At 39.1% G+C, this 20651-nt stretch overlaps 2 protein-coding genes and 1 long non-coding RNA gene across 11 annotated transcripts in view; 2 read left to right on the top strand and 1 right to left on the bottom strand.

Moving 5' to 3' along the window:
- The window catches only part of LOC310826186 (tigger transposable element-derived protein 1-like), a 1677490-nt gene that overhangs the window by 398496 nt on the left and 1258343 nt on the right, over positions 1-20651 (top strand). The window lies entirely within an intron of this gene.
- The window catches only part of CACNA1C (calcium voltage-gated channel subunit alpha1 C), a gene marked incomplete at its 5' end in the record, with an annotated part of 442620 nt that overhangs the window by 300315 nt on the left and 121654 nt on the right, over positions 1-20651 (top strand). For 6 of the 9 annotated variants that reach the window (XM_083699782.1, XM_083699784.1, XM_083699786.1 and 3 more), the window contains 4 exons: positions 10900-10990; positions 15275-15301; positions 17384-17544; positions 18914-19139. In XM_083699782.1, coding sequence (XP_083555908.1) covers positions 10900-10990; positions 15275-15301; positions 17384-17544; positions 18914-19139 — 505 coding nt within the window. Of the gene's footprint in view, positions 1-6040; positions 6156-10899; positions 10991-15274; positions 15302-17383; positions 17545-18913; positions 19140-20651 lie in introns of those variants that run through there. The other 3 variants (XM_083699790.1, XM_083699789.1, XM_083699788.1) reach the window with 1 other exon arrangement.
- LOC310826288 lies at positions 5699-11008 on the bottom strand. The gene is made up of 2 exons (XR_014555680.1): positions 10870-11008; positions 5699-6101 (listed from the first exon to the last, which is right to left on the bottom strand). It is a non-coding gene; the product is annotated as an uncharacterized lncRNA (long non-coding RNA).

Below are 20651 nucleotides of genomic sequence, written 5' to 3'. Positions count from 1 at the left end.
GTCATGTGCTTTAAATGTATGGTGTGATAATAAAAAAGTTGGAACAGGGAGTGGTACACAGGAAGGAAAGGAAGAGGACATGGGCATGAACGAAGAGAAAAGCCATGGGGAAGAAAAGCAGAGCAAATGAGCAGGGAGGAGAGATGGGTATGGTTGGGAGCTGCAGAGGTAAGGAGGGCTGATATTCATGAAATAACCAGGCGAATGTTGGACTGTATCTTTCTTGGATAATTCTGTTTTCCCCAACCAGGACTTTAAACGTAGACACCTCTTTCTCTGAGAATTTGTCCAGATTAAATCAGTCTAGTGACAAAAATATTTGAAGAATCATGATGAGAATAGCAGGAGATATAGAAGGTTATAAATTAGTTACTTTGACAGCTGTGTGAGGGAAGCTTGCATAACACCTGCCCACACAAGGCCTAATTCAAGGTAATATTAACAGTTCCTCGCTTCTATGAATGCTCCAAAAAGTATTCACAGACTACAAAAAGCGACTACTGCAAACGTATCAAATATGCCTGTTTTTTTAATTCCGTTTGGTGCAATTTATCCATTTTCACTGTCTGAAGAGTTGCAGAAGTTAAAATTACATACTTGAAAAGCTTGTTTTAACTAGAAAAAGAGGTTGTTTAACCTCTTGATTCCAAGCTGAAAACAGTGCCTGTTGCATTTTTCTGCCCTATAAGATTTTATGATAATGGCAAACCTGTTAGTAAAACTTTCTGAAGGCACACTCCTGAGGTGTGCTGTGTTCAAAATTACAAATATATTTAGTAGACATAACATTATGTTAGCTGGATGTTAAGAATGCTGAAAGGTATTTTATTATCATTTCAGACTAGTAGCAGGCAGCCTACAATCTCAACTTAAAAACCTAATGTTAAAAAATGAGTGAAATGTTATATTACCTGGTAATTATATGCACTTGGGAACTGACTTTGGGCCAGAAAATAAATTCAGTATAGTTATGCTTTTTTTGGATTGCACTAGCCTGCAGGTGGGAGAATGCATATTTAAATGTTCCCTTTTCCAAAAAATGTACAAAATTTGCATATTAGGGAGAAAGATTCAGTTTAGCTTCCTGTTCCACTACATGTGCAGGGAGGTTTTGTTTTTAGAGGAGTCAGGCATGGTACAGTGTAGAAACAGCTTTTTAGGTTTTAAGACAGCTGAATGTATAAACTCAGTCATTTCTTGGAACTCTGATTTTTGATTATTATTATTTTTGGTAACTGAGGGCTCTTGAGGAAACGTGTTTCCCCCTCCCCTTTCATTTTTCTTCTTGTGAAAGGATGTTCAGTATGATGATTCAGAAATGATTTAAACCTTCTTTGGGCTTTTGTCTGAACATGTGAGAGTTATAAGTGCTTAGGGGGCAGGGTGTGCATGCAAGTTTATGCATTTAGCATGAAGAACTGAAGGGGGTTTCAGAGTGATCTTGAGATGAAGAATAAAAGGTGACATCTAAACAAGAAAATGTTGAGGTAATTCAAACTGTTGAGGTCTTCAGTTACTTCACACAGACTAAGTAAGTGTGTGTTCCAGTCATGACAAAGAGGTAAGATTTCTAGATTTCCTAGAAATTACAGTGCACTATAGAACAGTTGGCAATGGAACTGACCAGAGGGAAGTCAAACTTTAATCTTAAATTGTGACCAGGATCTGTTGTGAGATGTAAGCCTTGTTGAATGGATTGCAAACAGTGATCACAGTGCTATCGAATATAACATCTGTAAGTGCAAATGAAATTCAATACAGACACTTTTAATTTCAGAAGAGGAAACTTAACAAACTTACCAGTGAATAGGTCTTAGTAGCAGTGAACATCACCACATATTGTGGCAATGAATTCCGTAAGTTAATTCCATAAGTTAATTTTGGACTCGGTTGAAAAGGTCATACCATCTTTTTGTAGCAGTTTATGCTAGTGAAATGTAACAGAAGTTTTGAACCTTTTTAAATTCTTCTACAAAGTATCATTTTACACTCTGTAAGAAATGCCATTACGAATTGTCAGCATACAGTTCTATATAGACTCTAGTGTTCAGTACTGAGATTCATTCACATGGGCAGAAAAGAAGAAAATCATATGTGACTTCCACACTGGTGCAGCTTTCTGCATACTCGGTATAAATAAATGTAGAGTATTTTATTGTTTCCAGGGCACTATGCCACTGCTAATAAATGTGGTACAAAGAAAGTATCCTTTCATATAGATTAATTGATAAAACAAATGAGGACAGCGTCTCCATAAACCAAGGAAAATAATGAAACTAGGGTCCTGAGATGAAACAGAAACTCTTTCTGGTGATGAAGCTGATCACAAAATGTAACTTGATTTAAGGAAATTGCTTCGCAACTGAACACGAAAACTTGGTTCTGTATTGTGAACAACTGGAAAGTAAATTATGTTTCCTACTTTGAATAATGCCAGTGTTGTTTCTTTGTTGTGTAGAGTCCAAGCAGGAAAATTGTTGCCTTGCTAGAATATGAAAATAGCATTACTTGAGTGGCATGGAGAAGACACATGCATTGAGGATCTTGTAGCTGGTTGGTATGGCTACAGTATGTGTAAGGAGTACCATCCATTGTGTAAAAGATGTAAAGCCAGGCAGGATGAATAATGCCAAGGATGGCATTATTTCAAAGAGCTACACAATGATGTGTCGGGAGGTGGTAGAGATGGAGCCTAGCTACCATGAAGTAGCTGTCTTACACATGGATCTGGTTGAAGGGAGTGTTCTGATGAGGACACATGGTGCGGTTTTACTGTTGAATATAAATAAGGCTGACACTATAAAATTGGCTGGATGGGTCATGGGCAGGATTTGAAATATAAGCAGCGGATTACTGAAAGAACTAATAAAAGTGAAGTTCAGATAATAAAACACATGTAAAACAGCTAATAAAAAGTAGCAAAAAACAAACACCAGGAAAGGAGGGGTGGGAAGAAGAAATTTATGTTGAAAAATGTATATGAACATAAGGGACCTCTGAACAGGAGGTGTCTAATTTTGATTGTCAAATCTGTCCCCTGTGCAGTTCACTTACTGGCTCTATTCTGTTCCACAAGAGCTCCAGCAAATATCATGTACAGCCACATGTTACTGGTAGTGCTTGTGATTTCACAACTAAAAAATCCTGTAAAATGTTTGGAGATGAGATTATCATAGGACTGATGTGCAGGGTTTTTGAACCAATGTTACTGTAGTAGCTGAGATTTTTATTGTATTTTTATTGTATCATATTTTTAGGAAGGAAACAGCTGGTTCCAATTAACTGCTGATACACGCCTCCAGAAAGTGTGCCCCTAATAAAACATGACTATCAAGAAATCATTTTTTTTTTTTTACATTAGACCCAGTTCCTCCAGAAATACTTAAAGGCATGTTACAATATAAAAGCAGAAAACATTTTTAAATGCAGACCCAAATATGACACTTAAAAGCAAACAATAAAAACCAGGAACTGCACAGCAGTTGCAGAAGAGCAATAAAAAATAACAGCAATATTTGCACAACCATTATATTTTAATGATTTGATTTTACTCCTAAACAATGCTGCTATGTTTTGTTTTGTTTTTCAGTTTTCTATTCTTAGGAATGTTAAACTCTAAAGGTGGTATTCTCCACAATTCTCCACACAATGTGTACTCTTACACAAGTAGATAATGTATTTTTTAATATAAGGAAAAGGGTTTGTAGCAGCTATGTACAAAGCCTTTGTCAATATTACTTTTGGGAAATTGACCAGTTTAAAATCTACATAGAAGATGGTTGGGTGCGGGGAGTATTGATGAAGAAAAATGGGAATGGCTATGGAGAGTGAGTCCTTTTAAGACCATCTCTACTAGCGAATTGGCTTTAAAAATGCATCACAGATGATATTATTATTCTATAATGCTTTGCCACTTTACTTCCAGATCCTTTCCTTTGTGCTGGAGGGGATGCAAGAACAAGGGTTAGGGTACCTTTCCCCATTTGTGGTGGGAGTGCCCGCTGGTGGTGCCATTTTGGTTAATGAGTTTTGCAGAAAAAGTAAGATCATCAGGGACCAGATTCAGTTATCATAAGAACATGTTTTTTCTTTATTTACTCAAGGGAGTAAATGAAGAATTTAAAGCAAAAGATCTGTTAATAGTTTTATTAATAGCTGTTCATCATACAAAGTTCAAAAATGGAATACTTTATCTGATATCAACATTATGAACAGATGGAACTATGTATGGAATTTAGTCCTTCAATAAAAACTTATACAATAATCTTTATTGTCATTGTCCCATACAGAACAACAAAATTGAAAAAATCTACATCAGACATTAAAAAACCCACAAGCCTGATATCCCAGCTATCCCAGCCTGGTTAGCCCCTAAAAACTCTGATACCCCATAACTGAATACAATATGCTCACATAAAGACTACCTTACACTGCGTTTAAAACCAAAATTGCATTTGGATAGAAACTCTTTCTCAGGCAGCTAGTCCTAGTCTTTATAACCCTGTACCTTCTTCCAGAAGGCAGAAGCTGAAAGAGATAATTTCTGGGGTGCGCACTATCCTGCACTATCTCTTCAGCTTTCTTATGGCACCTGGAAGCATAGATTTGATCCAAATTGGGAAGAGTGCACCCAATTATTCTCTCCGCAGTCTTTACAACCCTGGACAGCATTGTTTTTTCCCTGACCGTGCAGCTCCCAAACCACACACAGAGACCATAAGTTAATACACTCTCAACAGTAAAATGGTAAAATGATTTTTCTGGCGGATTCTCAGAAAATATAACCTCTGCTGTGCTCTCTTTATCAGGTCTTTGCTCTTTTCTCCCCAGGTTAGGTCATCTCTCAACTCCATTCCCAGAAATCGAAACACCGAGACCTGTTCCACACACTTCCCCTCAATAATAAGTGGCTGAATATTCAATTTACATTTCCTAAAGTCCACAATAATCTATTTTGTTTTCTTTAAGTTAAGGAATAAATTGTTTTTCCTGCACCACTCCCCCAACTGCTCAACTTCCTTCCTATAGGCCACCTCCCCCTCTCCAGCCGTGATTAAGCCAACCACTGTTGTATCATCTGCAAACTTAATGATCTTATTACTGGGGTATTTGGGGGCACAGTCAGCTGTATGGAGCGTATATAAAAGCGGGCTCAGCACGCACCCCTGCAGCGTCCCCGTATTCATGATGAGATCCGAACATCAGATTTTTGCTTTGCACATCAGATTTTTGAATGGGAAGGTGAAGCCAGACTCATTTATTGCAGTCTGGTAGGACTTTGTTGAATATATCAAAAAGGAACAGTTACATATTTTTCTCTCCCCACCCCAGTTTCACAAGTCATTTGGAACACTGAGTCTCTCTGTGAATAATCCATTGTCTTCTGATTGTTTTAAGCTATACTTTACATATTGTATTTATTTTCTTTTATAAAAATATTTATAAATTACCAGCTCATAACAATGATCAAGGCACTGAACAATGTAAACATTTAAACCCCATGAAACCATAAAAGCTGACTAGGTCATTCTTAGCAAACTAACTGAAATCAATGGAGTTATGTTAGTCATGGCTAATTTAAGCCTAGTGATTTCAGTAGGTATAATCTGAGTATGACTTAGTTGGATACCATCCATAGAAAGCCAGTGTTGTGTAGCAAAAGTCAAAATAAGCTAAAACACATTAGATATTCCCTATATTGGGTGACATAAGCAAGTTTAATGTTAGTTTTAGAGATGCTTCCAGAAGCAGCAGCTGCATACTCAGTAGTTTATTATCTTGGTGTCTTTGTGGCTTCAGTTCAACCAGTGTTTCTGGCATTCCCTTGCTTCAGGTGTAATGCATATGAGAACACTGAAGAGGATGTTTAGCAGATACTGACGACCCCTTCTGTTGTAATGTTTCACTCTTCCATATTCCTTTGTTTTCATTCTGCATTCTTAATTCCCATGATGAGAGATAAGAGGTGGCTGTCCTACATGTAAGCTGAGTTCCTTGTTTCTTTTTCTTTTGACCGTTCCTGGCTGCATGTTCTCTGTTGATGTCTTGTTCCTGGTACTTGACCATCTTGTCTGTGAAAGAAAACGCTCCAGCTGGCTTGCCTGATAAGAAGAAAGGAAAGTTTGCTTGGTTTAGTCACTCCACAGAAACTCATGGTAACGTTCCAATGTACTCTGTGTCCATCCTTTATGTGTACGTGTATGTTTCTGTGTAGTAACTGTGTAGTCCGTTGGTGCATGTCTGTGTCTTTCTATAGCTTCTGCAGCATTGTGCACTTGTGTATAAGGTGGTAATTATTTTTTGGATCAACCTTTTCTTCCTGATGTCATCAGAATTGTATCCCATGCTGCCGCCAAGAGCTCCATCTAATGTCTTACATCCCCAAATAATTTCATTTTGTGTCCCTGGGGCAACCATGTGATAAAATGCTAACCTGAGAATATTTTTCTTTGAATGCTTCTCCCACAGCAAGTGAATATTTCATTATTCCTTATGAGCAGACAGGAAAAATAAACTTATTGGAAGGTATTGGAATAGGGAGTTAATAGCAAGCTACAATGTTCTAGATGTTTAATTTTTTCTTAAAAAGAAGATTGTACAAAATTATATTAAATATAAAAAGTGAAGGCACTATTATCAGTTTTGTTGGAGGAGTAAAGGCTGCTGATATATAATTCACCAAGCTTTTCTGCTATATAACCTACATTCAGTTTTATAGGATTCACCCTCCTTCTCCCAGGGTGTTGCACAGCCTACACTCTTTAGGCTCAACCACACTTCGTTTGTGCTGTGATTTCTAGTCATAGTTCCAATAAGTTCCCTTTTTTCTTTTTTTTCTTTGTGTTTTGTTTTGTTATCCTACCGCTTTCCCTGGGAAAACCTGTGGTTTACTGCTGAACTTGGGTAAATGTTGATTGGCTTTTCTGCAGATTCAGCAATAAACATTGGCTTTTCCCAGGGAAAGTGGCAGGACAAAAAAAGAACCTCTTGGACTCGTGACTAGTAATCACAAACAGAAATATGGATGAGCCCTGTTTACATTTACACAGGTAGACATACTGTTTTTAAAAGCCGAATATCTTACCATGTGTTGCTGGCGGGGTGGGGTGGGACTTATATCATTTTAACCACAAAGAAGATGATTGCATTCAGCTAATTAAAGTCATTAATATATTTTTATACAGTCTCTTATTAAATAATTTCTGACTACCATCAAAAGAAAACAATAGAACCTGATGAATGGATGCAAAACATTTCAATTATGTTTTTGACAGTCTTCTTCGAAAGTGGTAGATAAAAATGTTTCAAAATATTTTCAGTGTACTGACATTTTAAAAAAAGTTTTGAAGGAAATATCAGACTTTCTAAAGCCCAACCTTTCAGTTGGACCAGAAACAAAAGGTGACAGCTCTACTTTTCTCCCTGTTGTGCAAGAAGGTGATTGTGTGGATGAATTATTAGAATAAAATAATGTTTTCATTATCTTGGATATCTTTCAATAATACAGGGCATGCCATAAAACCTCATAAAGTTGTATAAAGTTCTGTGATCTGAGGGGCTGCCAAATCATCTGTCCAAACTCATTGTGTCACCCCTGAGTAGTCAGTTTATTGTATTTAGTTCATTTTGTATACTTTATTTGGAGAGCAGAAAAATATTAGGTGAGAAAATTGCAGCACTATGGATATAGATTGAATATGGTTAATTGAAATGGTGGAAGATTCAGGACAGACAGGAGTAAGTAAGCACTTCCTCACACAGCACACAGTTAAAACTATGAGATTTACTATCACAAGATGACCATCAACCTGGACAGATCTTGAAAGGAATTAGACAAATCTATGGAGGTAAGGTTATCAATGATTACAAAGCAATGATAGCTATATTACCTCCAGTATCAGAGGAAGTGTTTCTGAAGTTGCTGTGAATCAGGAATGGGAGTGCTTTTGCACTAGGCATCAGGTTGGCCACAGTGAGAAAGAATGCTGAATATTATAGGCCTTTGGGCTTATCCATAAGGGCTCCTCTTATTATCTTATAAGGTGGGGGAGGGGTTATTGGGTTGTTGCTGCTTTTATTTTGAGGTTTTATATTTTGATTTTATTCTGTGAACCACCCTGAGACCTGCAGATGTAGAGTGGTATATAAATTCAATAAATAAATAAATTCTTATCCTGTTCTATGACCAGTGCTGGATGACACATTGTATGCATCCTTCCAGCAACTCCTACAGCCAAGCTGGTGCCAAATGTATTTCTCTGCTTTCCTTTGGACCATATCAACGAGACTGAGAGGGAATATTGTTGTTTGGACAGGCCAGGACCTGTGACAATCCGGGGAAGTCACTTCAGTGCTGCTAATGCAGCTGTTTGGACCCTGGAGGCACACTTCATTGTCTCTCGAGACAGATGCCAACATTTGCTTAGGATGTTTACAATTATTTATTTATTTATTAGATTTCTGTACTGCCCTTCATCCAAGGATCACAGGGTAGTTTGCATATAAAAACACAAAATACATACTAACAGTACAAAATACATACAAAAACAGTAAACCCCCTTCCCCCGCAACTTAAAAGGCCATAGATTGCTTTATTATCCAAAGACCTAGGAGATAATATGAATAATAACAGTTAAATTTATGCTATGCTGGCTACCTAAGTGCTCTACTAAAGTCTGTAATTTTCATCAGGACCCATATTTTTAATTAAGCAAGGGCTTAAGGGCAACCACATTTTTTTTGCACTTACATACTCACTTCACATGTCAAAATATTATGGGCTAAGGGCTTGTTACTGCTCTCTTTCCTGGTTTGGTTTAAAGAGCCCATTGACTGTACCTTATGACTAGTGTGGGAGAGGTGCATCATGGAATAAGTAGATTTTTGTGTCTATGGGGAAGATGCTAGGCTCTAGTGGCTGAATCACCCCTCAGAACCAGTAGTCATTCCTTACTGTAGAAAGACAGTATTAAAGATTTGATGCTTCTTAGTCATTTAAAAGAGCAACATAAAAAGACCTGCCATGGACAAACAATTGGTTGTAAAGGTCACAGATCCCTGACAAGCTCACTATTCTGAAAGATAACATGGAGTAATGCCTAGATATCATAATTCTGCTTTAACATTATTTCTGTACTTCATAATCTTTCACATATATAATTTATCTTTCAAAATATATTCAAGTGACCTACAGAAGTTCACTTCCCTGCAGGTATCTTGAGGATTCTGCGGATACCCTCTGCATCCTCCACATCAGGATGCTGTGTTTCATTAAGTCTTCTATTCAAGTTACGGTATACAGGTCCTGGAAAAGCACCAAATAGCCTATTGTGAAACATTCACAATTGTCTTCTAGAAAAGTATTTGTGGGATTCATATCATTCAACGTTATTATGTTAACTCATGTGAATTGTTCAAAGTGTCAAGAAGCCTTAAGATTCAGAATGATGACACACTGATGTGGAGTGTAGGAGAAAACATTACTTCTGCTTAGCTTCTTAACTGTCCTATTTTGATGTATTAGAAATAGTCAGTGGCTGTCAGCCTGTTAAATTTCATGTATGTTTTACACTCCCAAACTTATGTAACTGTAATGTATAGAGAACAAATCTTGTGTTATAGCACTTTCTAATGGGTTACTCCAGTAACCCGAGGTGGGTTGCAAAATGAGCAAGAAACAGCTTGTGTAAGTGAACTAATTCATACAATCCTTCCAGAATATAGTTTCATGTCAACCTGTGTTAAAATTGGTGTATGGTGAAATGGTCAACTTTTTCTTCTCTATGTATATAAATTACACGCAAACTTTGTGACAAACTCAAAAGGGGAAGAATCCTCACTGGCTTATCACTGGCTGACTAGTGACTATCCAGGTAGTGGGTTGATTCATAATGTGTGTACAACCATGTTTACCTGCATCCTAGCTTCTCAAGACTATTGTATAAATCTACTCTAAATCTCCTTTTTCACATTTGTGCTCTGCACCTAGATGACATGCTTTGGATGTTACCTGCCCTGTCCAAATCATCAAGTGTAGAGTAGAAGCAAAAGCTTTATACTGTATTTACTTTCTGTCTATATTTAGTGTGAATTGCTTGAACCATAAGTGTGATTGTTTTACAAAATGGCCAGTGTGTAAGGCAACCACAAAGTTTCCATAGAGGGCAGAGTGATAGTATGGTACATGTTGACTAAATTACCCAAAGAAATAATAATATAACTTGCTATTCCACATGCAAAGCAATGTGTGCATTTATTTAACTAACATCTCAGTATGCCAGGATGGTCGTGTGGATTGTTCCTAATTTTGCATCCTAGAATGTTAGGACAACATTGCCCTAGAGCTCTAGCATTATAGTTATTCACAATCACTTTTTAATTACCTTTTCGCTGCCTTTTCCTCAACACAGCTCTTTCGGTTTTTGCTCATTTCCTGCCCATAAAGCATATTCCTGTTTGGACTGTGCACTGTTCTTTAAATCAGGATTTAAAAAAATAAAAATAAAAAGCTTATATATGGAAAGACAGTTGTGCACAAAAACAAACCAATATTTTGCAAGACTGAATGAAAGCAGAATGGTGTGTGTGTGTGTGTGTGTGTGTGTGTGACTTTAGTTTGTGGAAGTTTAAAGTTTAGGGGGATGTGCCATATGGAAATAGCAATAAGAGTATCTTTGTGCGATGTAAAAATAGTTCAGGAGTTTTGTATCACATTGTTTGAAACAAACAGGTTAAACTTCAGGAAAATGTTATCTTAGGGCTTTTCCTCTAGTCACAATTCATTTTCCTTATTAATTTATGCTTTTTTGCTAAGCCAGCACCTTCACTGCCAGGAACTGCACATTTGTGTATTGCAGACTAATTACTGACCTTCTATTTTCATTCCTCTGATCCATATAGTGAGCATGCCCACCAGTGAGACAGAATCTGTGAACACTGACAATGTGGCTGGAGGAGATATTGAAGGAGAAAACTGTGGAGCACGGCTGGCGTGAGTTTAACCATATTTATGCTTGTGTCTTCCTTATTCCACCATGGAGTCTGACGGATAGTTAAAGAGTAAACCTTAAAGACTTTCTTCAGAATTTGCATTGCCAGAGACTTATTCTTCTTAAATCAGAATGAAAGAACATTTTGAATTAGATATTCCCTTCCAGGTCCTAGTCCAGCACTCTAATCACAGTGTCACACTGGTGTTCTGGAATGAGATATTCCCTTGTTCTAGAACTTCAAAGCTTCCCATAGAACATTATTTGTATCACAAAATAACTGCTACTTTCATAAGACAGAGTCCAACGTTCATTGTCTTCCATTTATACTTGTTTTTTATTTGAAATACATAAATATGGACTCTGAGAAGAGCTGTGTGAGATTATGGCTTCTGAGAGTGCTTTTCCTGTGATAAATTTCCCACACAGCTCGCTCTGGAGGGTGCTTTCAAGACTCCTTTCAGATTGCTTTTGATACTGTAGGAAAAATTAAAAGGACACTGAATGCCAAGCCTCACTTTTCTGTCCCATGTCCCATAGTGTCTTTTATTGAGCAATGTAAAATGCAAACAATGGTGGTACCAAAACAGTATATTGGGGTCAATGAAGGGGCAAGGTGTGGTTTGGGGTGAGGGGATAGGCTAGTATATTATTATTATTATTATTATTATTATTATTATTATTATTATTATTTTATTTATTTATACATACATACATACATACATACATACATACATACCCTGCCCATCTGGCTGGGCCTCCCCAGCCATTCTGGGCGGCTTCCAACAAAATATTAAAATACAGTAATGCATCAAACATTAAAAGCTTCCCTAAACAGGGCTGCCTTCAGATGTCTTCTAAAAGTCCATGTCTCATGTCTAATATTTCTGGAAGAAAAATAATGGTATATATATATATTATATTAAATATATAAGTGTGAGCTGTTTGTCTGAAGGGTGCCCCCATTAGCTAAAGTGGTGCTTCAGGTTAAGAACAGTTTCAGGTTAAGAACGGACCTCCAGAATGAATTAAGTTCTTAACCAGAGGTACCACTCCCACCCCACTACCCACTACCCACTACCACCCTCGTTTTATCATCACAGCACCTCAGTGGATAGTTTAGGTTGGGCCAAGAGTTAGTGCTTGGCCCAAGGTCACCTATTAAGAATCATGACTATAGTGGAAATATATCTACTCATGTATCTACTCTGAACTTAACCCAAACCTAAACCCAAATATAAACTTAAGTAACTAAAACAACCAGCAGTTCAAAAGCACGTCAAAGTGCAAATAGATAAATAGATACCACTCTGGGGGGAAGGTAAACAGCATTTCCGTGTGCTGCTCTGGTTCGCCAGAAGTGGCTTTGTCATGCTGGCCACATGACCCGGAAGCTGTACGCCAGCTCCCTCGACCAATAAAGCGAGATGAGCACCACAACCCCAGAGTCGTCCGTGACTAGACCTAACGGTCAGGGGTCCCTTTACCTTTTAAACTAAAATAACTCTTAAGTTCAAAGTTAATTCCAAGTTTGCAAGTCAGAAAAAAGCTTAGCCAAGTGGTTACTTGGATCCCTTAATTCCAGCAAATAATGAGAAATGAATAAGCAAAGGTGAATATTAAGCAAAAATGAATAATTTTGTACTTTGGTTCTAGTCAGAGATGGGACCACCATAGTGGGATGATAACACCATTAACCAATCAGTGGTCAGATATGCACCTCTCCCAATTTGCTTCACACTTTGTTTTGGAAACATCTAACTTCTATCCTTCTACACACCCTTTGTTCCTCAAATGTTGTGCATGTTAACTGGCTGGTAGGTTTTTCCTTGGTGCATCTTTGAGCTTCTGTGCTATTGTCAAGATTATTCGCATCATGTTCAGAGCATTGTTATAGGTTCACCAGCCATGACACTGTCAAGCAAGAACATTTTTGTACCCATTTGCAATGCAAGTGCCATCATTGCACAAGAGTCCATCAAGGCAACAGGTCACACTCCTGTTCTAATCCCACTCTCATCATCATCATTTTTTATTTGTATGCCACCTTTCCATAGTTAAAAAACAATGCTCAAGGCAGCTTACAACATAACAAGATTTACATAATTACAAAAGTCATAAACAAATAAACCACATCAAAAAAATACACAACCAAATGGGAAACAATTTCCACATAAATCAAAATCTAAAACTAAGAATACAGCATTAATATCACAGTTTAAAATGACATATGTCAGAGCTGCCCCTAGATCCCAGCTCACAGAGGACCAACGCCAGGCTGTCGTTATGTACAAAAGTCTTTATTGAAGTTCAGTTTCCATTTCAAAGCCGCAGCGCGCAGCTCTACGTCTTAAACCCTAGACCGGCGAAGCTCCGTCTGAATCTCCTCCCCTCTGACACCAGTTTAAGATCCTAGCCCTGCTCCACCTCTTCCTCTCCTCTCTTCTCCTCTGGGTCCTCCTGCCCGCTGGGGCATTCACCATTCTGGACTCTTCTGACGCTGAGTCGCCTGACTCCTCCCCCTGCCTCCTGCGGGCTTTAGGACCTGGTTCCCAATCCTCGTTCTCTGCTGTCCCGCGCTCCTGTACATTTGAACTTGGCTCTCACGCCAACCCCGTGATCCTCCTCCTGACCGTTACACTGCTTCTATCACTGCTTCCTTCCTCCTGGAAGCTGGCTGGACGTGACCTCCCCTCCGTTGCCTGACTCTCCGACGTAGGCGTGGTCAACCCTGACTCATCTTCTCTCCCTGGTGGTGAATACGCTGGCCCCGATACCTGGGACTCCTCCCCCCCACTACGCTCTGGTGGGGAAGCTGGTCCTGATCTCCAACTGCTGCTCTGGGAGTCCCCGCTGGCCCTTTGTTTCTGGAGTGTCCCCCTTGGGGCCCCCCTTGCCCTGGCCACCGGCGCCCCCTTCTGTGAATCTTCTGATTCGCTGGAGAGGCTCATGGAATCTCTCGGGCTACTGTCATCTTCTCCTACGCTGCCCTCGGATTGCTCCCCCTCGCTCTCCATCTCCTCCCTTCCCTGTGCTCCCTCTCTTAAGTCCCTGACAACATAGGTAAAAAATAACAGCAATTTAAACAAACAAAAACAAAACTGAGTCCGCTCTGCCCAGCAGTGGCAGCGGCAGCAGTCTTTTATAGAGCCCATCAGGCCTTGCTCTAGGCCAGGTGGTCAGTGGCAGGACTGGGGCCCTCAGGTGCTGAGCAGGGGAGTCCAGCTATAAGTAATACATGGGTGGCAGCTATCTGCCCATGTATTACTTATAACACTACAAAAGAGAGGTGCACTCTATCTTTTGCTGGTATCCTCCTATCTCTTAAATATTTCCTTCATGTGGAAACAGATAAGAATGGTTGTCTATATGGGGACAAGAACATTTTGCAGTACGATTTGGGACCGCATTATTGTTATTACCCCACCCATCTGGCTGTATTCCCCCAGCCACTCTGGGGAACTAGGTTGTATAGTTGCTGTTTGCCACATTGGTATAGATGTGGCTGTTTGCCACATCTATACCAATGATATAAATTGGTGTCTTTTTCAAGCTAGTTTAAGACTGTTATTAACTGTTATAAGCTATATGTTACCTTCTTAGCACTGACTACATGACTATTGGTCACAAGACGCCTATTTGAAAATCCTGCCCATGCTGTCGCTGATGCCAGCTGGATGCATTTAGCTGCCACTGTCTGGAAGTCTGGCAAAGAGTTTAATGCCATGTATACTAACAGTTCCACATATCTTGCTGGCCACAGGAAAAAACCCTGCTTTAAGAAGATTTATAAGCAGTTTTCACAGTGATCATGTGAATCAGTTTCTAGACTGAGCCTTAAAGCAACTAAATCTATGCAATTCAGGAATAACCTATTAATTACTCAATGGACAGGCTCCTTGAAAAGAAGGGTGGTGGCAGTGGGACATGGTGCTTTTGGAATCTTAGCACTTAAATAAGCCATCAGTCATATCTATCTGATTCCTACCACCATCACATGTATACCCCTTCCCCCATGTGTGGTACAACGGACAGAGGATAAGCCTTCAACAGTTCCTTCCCACTAGATTGTGGATATAATCCTCAAACATTTAGAATGATGCTGTTTAGGTGGTTTGCTGCTATATATCATCATCCTGTATTGATTTTTGGCCTCAGTGACAAAAATAAAATAAAATCTGTATAGAATCTGCAACTATTTCTTATTTTGTTCTTTCTCTTTGCATGGAAATAAAGAGAACAGATCATATGCTTAAGATACAGTTATTTTTTTTTTTCTCTTTCAGGCACCGGATATCTAAATCTAAGTTTAGGTAAGCACTGAAATAGTTTTTTTAAAAAAACAAAACCAAACAACCCATCTTTACTGAAGCTTTGAATGAACATTCCATCAATTTTCTTGTTGCTCCTGTTGTAACTAGTAATGGCAATGATACAGTGCCAGCTAAAGATTTTGATTAGTAGGTTGCTGAGTTACTTCCTTTACCACTCTGATGAAGAGGAAATCTAATTAAGATTGGAGTGGTTAACAAGACTAGCTTCCACATTGCCGCCTCTATGGCCGTTGAAGCCATGATGAAGCGAAAACCCATTAAGAAAGAAAAGGAAGTAAGTAATTAGAGGAGACTAAGAGTCAGGGCAATAGGTGCAAGGGGCCTGTATGGGGCTGGTCTCCCAGGGCTTCTCCAGGCCTTTCCTTGAATATGCAGCTTTCACTGAAAAGGTAGTTCTTCAGTGATTTGCTGCTCCCTCATGAGAACTTCTGAGTGTGTTGTGGCTAGGTGTCAAATGTGTTCATATATATAGTAATGTCATAAGGCAAGCTTCCCCAATCTTATTGTTGTACTACAAACCCCCATTGTCCCTAATAATTGGTCATGTTGTCTAGGAATTGGGTGGGTAGGGGCAAGATTGGAGAAGTCTGTCATAAGATGTTGTTCTTTAATAAGAATTGTAGAGGAGCACCTGTTTGTCTCATAAAGTGTTGCTGTAAGATTCACATGTGTTTATAGCATGTTATCTTACTGGTTGCTGATTTATAATGTATTTTGTGCTTATCCATAGCAAGTGATTGAGAGAGATAGGCATGGCCAAGGAAGATACACATGCCACTTTATACGAGCTTTAAACACGCAAACCCAAACCCGTTGCCTTTATTATCCAGGAGCCAAGTGTTGCTTGGAAACTGGTTGCTAGGCAAGCTAAATTGTGAAGAGTAGGGGCTGTATAATTAGCTTTAAATACTTGGTGTGGTTAGTAATTACTCCCAGAAATCACTGTGACACTCGTGAGGGGCTACGTGTTCCAGGAAACATAACATAGCATTGTACTAACACTCTGTCTCAGCAAATAGTAGCCCTAGCTTTGGGTTCAAAGGACAAAATGCTAGACCTTGCTAGCACAGTTTCTGAAAATAATTCTGGGCAAGGCAGTTTCTGTTGTTGTTGGGATCTTGATGGCTGTTAACCTCTGTTATGAAATTCTGAATAGTTTCAATTTGTATTAGAGAGACAGGAAAGGGACAACTTTTCCATTGACTTCTATAGGCAAAGATTATGCCTGTGGTTATTTGGTAATTGAGAGATTAATGTTTTATGTAAAAGAGCCAGGGGGACATCTGTAGCTGCTGGTAGATGGAGATATACGGTAGCATCCTAGCCACCAACATTGACTACCCACTTTGGGGTGTTTAGAGCTCATCTTCATAAATTGGTTTCAAACTAAACAGCAGAGGTTGAACTTGGTGTTTGGGTCAGTGGCCTTGTGTGGTCTTGACTTCCATATGAAGAGAAAGCAAAATAGGAAGCAATAAACAGCTCCTTTTACCCTTATCCAAGAGAATATTCTTTTTTAGATTTGGGCCCAAGCTACTGCTGATTAAAAGGGGTATGTGTGTGTGCAACTGCAGTAAAGAATTTGCAACCCTTTGCATCCCTATGTAAGTGTCCATTTTGTATAAAATCTTGCTATTCACAACTAGTAAAATGAAATTTAAAGATTATAAGGAAGAATGAAAACAGAGCTTGCACTATGATTTGTAGCTTGCTACAAATGTGTGCACATTGTGCCATGAAGTCAGTGCAACACAGGCTGGGCTATTCAAGAGACATAGTCTGCCTGCTTTCATAAGCAGTCCATGCCCAAGAGGGCCTCTTGTATCAAGGCTCTGTAGGCTTCACTGAACCACTGGAAACTATACTGAACAATGTGTAAATATGTTGTCTTTTGCTTCTTTCATTCCATGTCCAGGCAAACATAGAAAACACTCCTCTAGGAAGCTAGGCCAGTAAATACGAATTAATAATTGGAGGTCAAAGGTGACCTCATAGGGTTTTGTAAACAACTTGTTTGGTGCACAGAGCAATCATAATTACAGGTTTCTTTCTATTTTCAAGCCGCTACTGGCGTAGATGGAATCGGTTCTGCAGACGGAAATGTCGAGCTGCTGTCAAATCCAATGTGTTCTACTGGCTCGTGATCTTCCTTGTGTTTCTTAACACCCTCACAATTGCCTCTGAACATTATAACCAGTCAGATTGGCTCACTGAAGTCCAAGGTATGGAGGGTTCGGTTTTGTTAAAATAATGCTGTGTTTTATTTATGAGAGTGTACATAATATTATAGTTAATTGAAATTTTATTTATATGTGCAGATAAACTGAATTTAGTGTTCAAAAAGTAAAACCATTTAATTGCATAAGCAGCACTGCAACCCCAGAGTCAGCCATGACTGGACCTAAAGGTCAGGGGGTCCCTTTACCTTTTCCTTTTTACCAGGGAAAAATACAAAATATTAAAAACTACCTTCTCAAAATATTCTCTATTCTGCTCCATGGTTCTTATGATTATTTTCTGGCCAGCTAGCATAGGGAAGGGAGAATATGAACAGGCACTAAGGTGCCACTATATGCAGTCCCATGTTCCAAAAGCATAATAGTATAATTAATCCATTAAACTAATCAAATAATCGGGTCCCCAATGCTCTGTGCAACAATACAAACAAAAGAGGCAGACTATGTTGAAACATCACAACTATGTAATACGGGGATGGGGAACCTCTGACCTTTGGGCTTCATGTCACCGCAGAGGCTTCCCATGAGGCCCCCAGGGCTCTTGTTCCTTGAACCACCTCCCTGATTCTGGACTTATCTCCTGATTGTGGCAGGAGAGGGGAAAGCAGCAAATTGCAGATGCTGGGTGCCCGATCTGGATGGGTGTCTGGTATGAGAGTAAAGAGACTTTAACCCTTTCCCCCTAACTGTGGTCTCTGATTCAGGTCAGGCCCTTGTGCCTGTAATTTTCATTGCCCAAAATGATCTGTTGAAAGTCATGTTAAAAGCTATTTCCATTTGTGAGGGAAACAACTACTGTTTCCAGTGAGTGGTTTTTCACCAGTGGAAATTTCAATGGGGGGTGGGGGGGTGTTGGTGTGTAAGAGAAAGTGGGGTATTGGAATGCAGCAGGGTATTGGAATGCAGCATCAGATGTGTGGTAGAATTCAGCTGCTATATTTTTCTGAGTTATCAGAAAAGGGAAACAAGAATAGAGATTAAACAAAATTATACTGAAATTCAAATATTTAGTTTGGACATCAAGGGTTACATCTTGTTCTGTTCTTTTCAGATTTAGACCCACTGAAATTAATGGGCCTAAGCTAGTCATATACATTGATTTCTATGGGTGTACCCTCTGTCTAACTAACATTGGCTACAACCCTAGGATTTGTTATCAACATTTGAAAAGTTGTCCAAAATGTCTGTAAAAACAAAACACAGGTTAAAAGTTCACAGTAATGAATTGCTGAAGACAGCAGTTGCAAGGGATAAAACCTAATTTGAAGATTTCTGCTCTTCTTACAGTCTTTCTGTTATATTTGTCTTTTAGTGCCACTATAATGATCATTATTTGTCTATTTATTTTTATGAGACACTGCCAATAAGGTACTGCTGGCTCTTTTCACGGCTGAGATGCTCCTGAAGATGTACAGCCTGGGTCTTCAAGCCTACTTTGTCTCTCTCTTCAACCGCTTTGACTGTTTTATTGTGTGTGGTGGAATCCTAGAGACCATCTTGGTGGAAACAAAGATCATGTCACCACTGGGTATCTCAGTGCTGAGATGTGTGCGATTGCTAAGAATTTTTAAAATCACAAGGTATTTCTCTCCCCACCCCACCCCCTTAATTTTTATATTTAATGGAGTTCATGCAGCCAAAGGGAAATTGCTCATTTCTGTGTGGAAATCTTGTGTGCAGTAATGTCTTAGGCAAATATTACTTTCTGGAATCATTTTTTACCAGTTATTCAATCCCTGACTCTCTCTTCTTGCCATGTGTATGTGGCAGTTTAGATAATAGATATCATTATTTGTTTTGTTTACAGACTGTCTTATAACAAAGTTCCCAAATTTAAAAAAAATAGTTTAGTAACGAGAAGCTAATAAAGTACAGCATATAAACAGGTGCAGAGAGTCAGAACAAAGTCTTCTCTTGGTGCCAAAATGACATTATGGTAGGCACTAAGTGAGCGTTTCTGGGGAAGACAATCCATAGTTGAGGCGCCATCGCTCAAAAAGGCTCTCTCTCCCATAGCTACACTTCACTTGGTGTGGGGCATTTGGAAAAGGGCCTCTGAAGATCTCAGGTTTCAGGTAGGTTCTTGTGAAGAGAGGCATCCATCTAACTACAGTCGTACCTTGGTTCTCAAATGGAATTCGTTCCGGAAGTCCGTCCGACTTCCGAAAACATTTGAAAACTAAGATGCAGCTTCCGATTGAGTGCAGGAGCTTCCTGCACTCAATCAAAAGCCACAGAAGCCGCATCAGACGTTCGGCTTCCAAAAAAAGTTCGCTGGAACACTCACTTCCGGGTTTGTGGTGTTTAGGAAGCAAAATGTTTGAGTCACAAGGTGTTCGAGAACCAAGGTACGACTGTACTCTGATTCCTGGTCATAAAGTCCCTTTAAGATCAAAACCAGCACCTTGAATTGAATCAGGCTCAGAAATGGACTGAGTGTCAGTGAAGCACTGTTGCGATATACTTGCCTTTATACAGTTAGCCATCTTGCAGACGTGTTCTGAACTGACCATTTTCTGTAGTGATCCCACATACAGTGCATTGCAGTAGTCCTCTTTCCCTCCAGCATTTCATAATCATAAGATATTTTGACTCCACAATGATGAAGATTCTCATAACCATTTGCGTGGCTCAACTCTATCTTCATTATATGACTCCTACCTTAGGAACCTGTCTATTTTAAGTTCACCACTAGAGGGCTGTCTCTGGGTGCTCTCATTATTATTGCTGCATTTTACGCACCAGGTTAAAGATTTATTTTAAACCAGACTTTTAATGAAAATGAGTTTTTACCTGCCTTCTCTTTTAGATTCTGTTGAATTTTATTGTGATGTTTTATCTTGTAGCTCTAGTGGTGTTTTATCAGCTGTCATTAGGGCTCTTATATATTTTGCACTCTTCTTTTATTGTTAGCTGCCTTGCAAATTTTAATTAAAAAGTGTGGTGTAAGTGTTTAAAACATATAAATAAATTGCACAAGGGCTGAAAGTTATCAAGATAAATTTGAATTCTGCTTTGTGGGATTGGCCTAGTATAAACATTATGATGACCCCACCGCAATTCCCCAGAAACCAAGAAGCCTGGTCCCCTTC

Source organism: Podarcis gaigeae (assembly GCF_964106915.1).
Source record: "Podarcis gaigeae genome assembly, chromosome: 10".
Lineage (NCBI taxonomy): Eukaryota > Metazoa > Chordata > Lepidosauria > Squamata > Lacertidae > Podarcis > Podarcis gaigeae.
The sequence above is the reverse complement of the archived record's forward strand: the minus strand, read 5'-3'. Positions and strand labels throughout refer to the sequence as shown.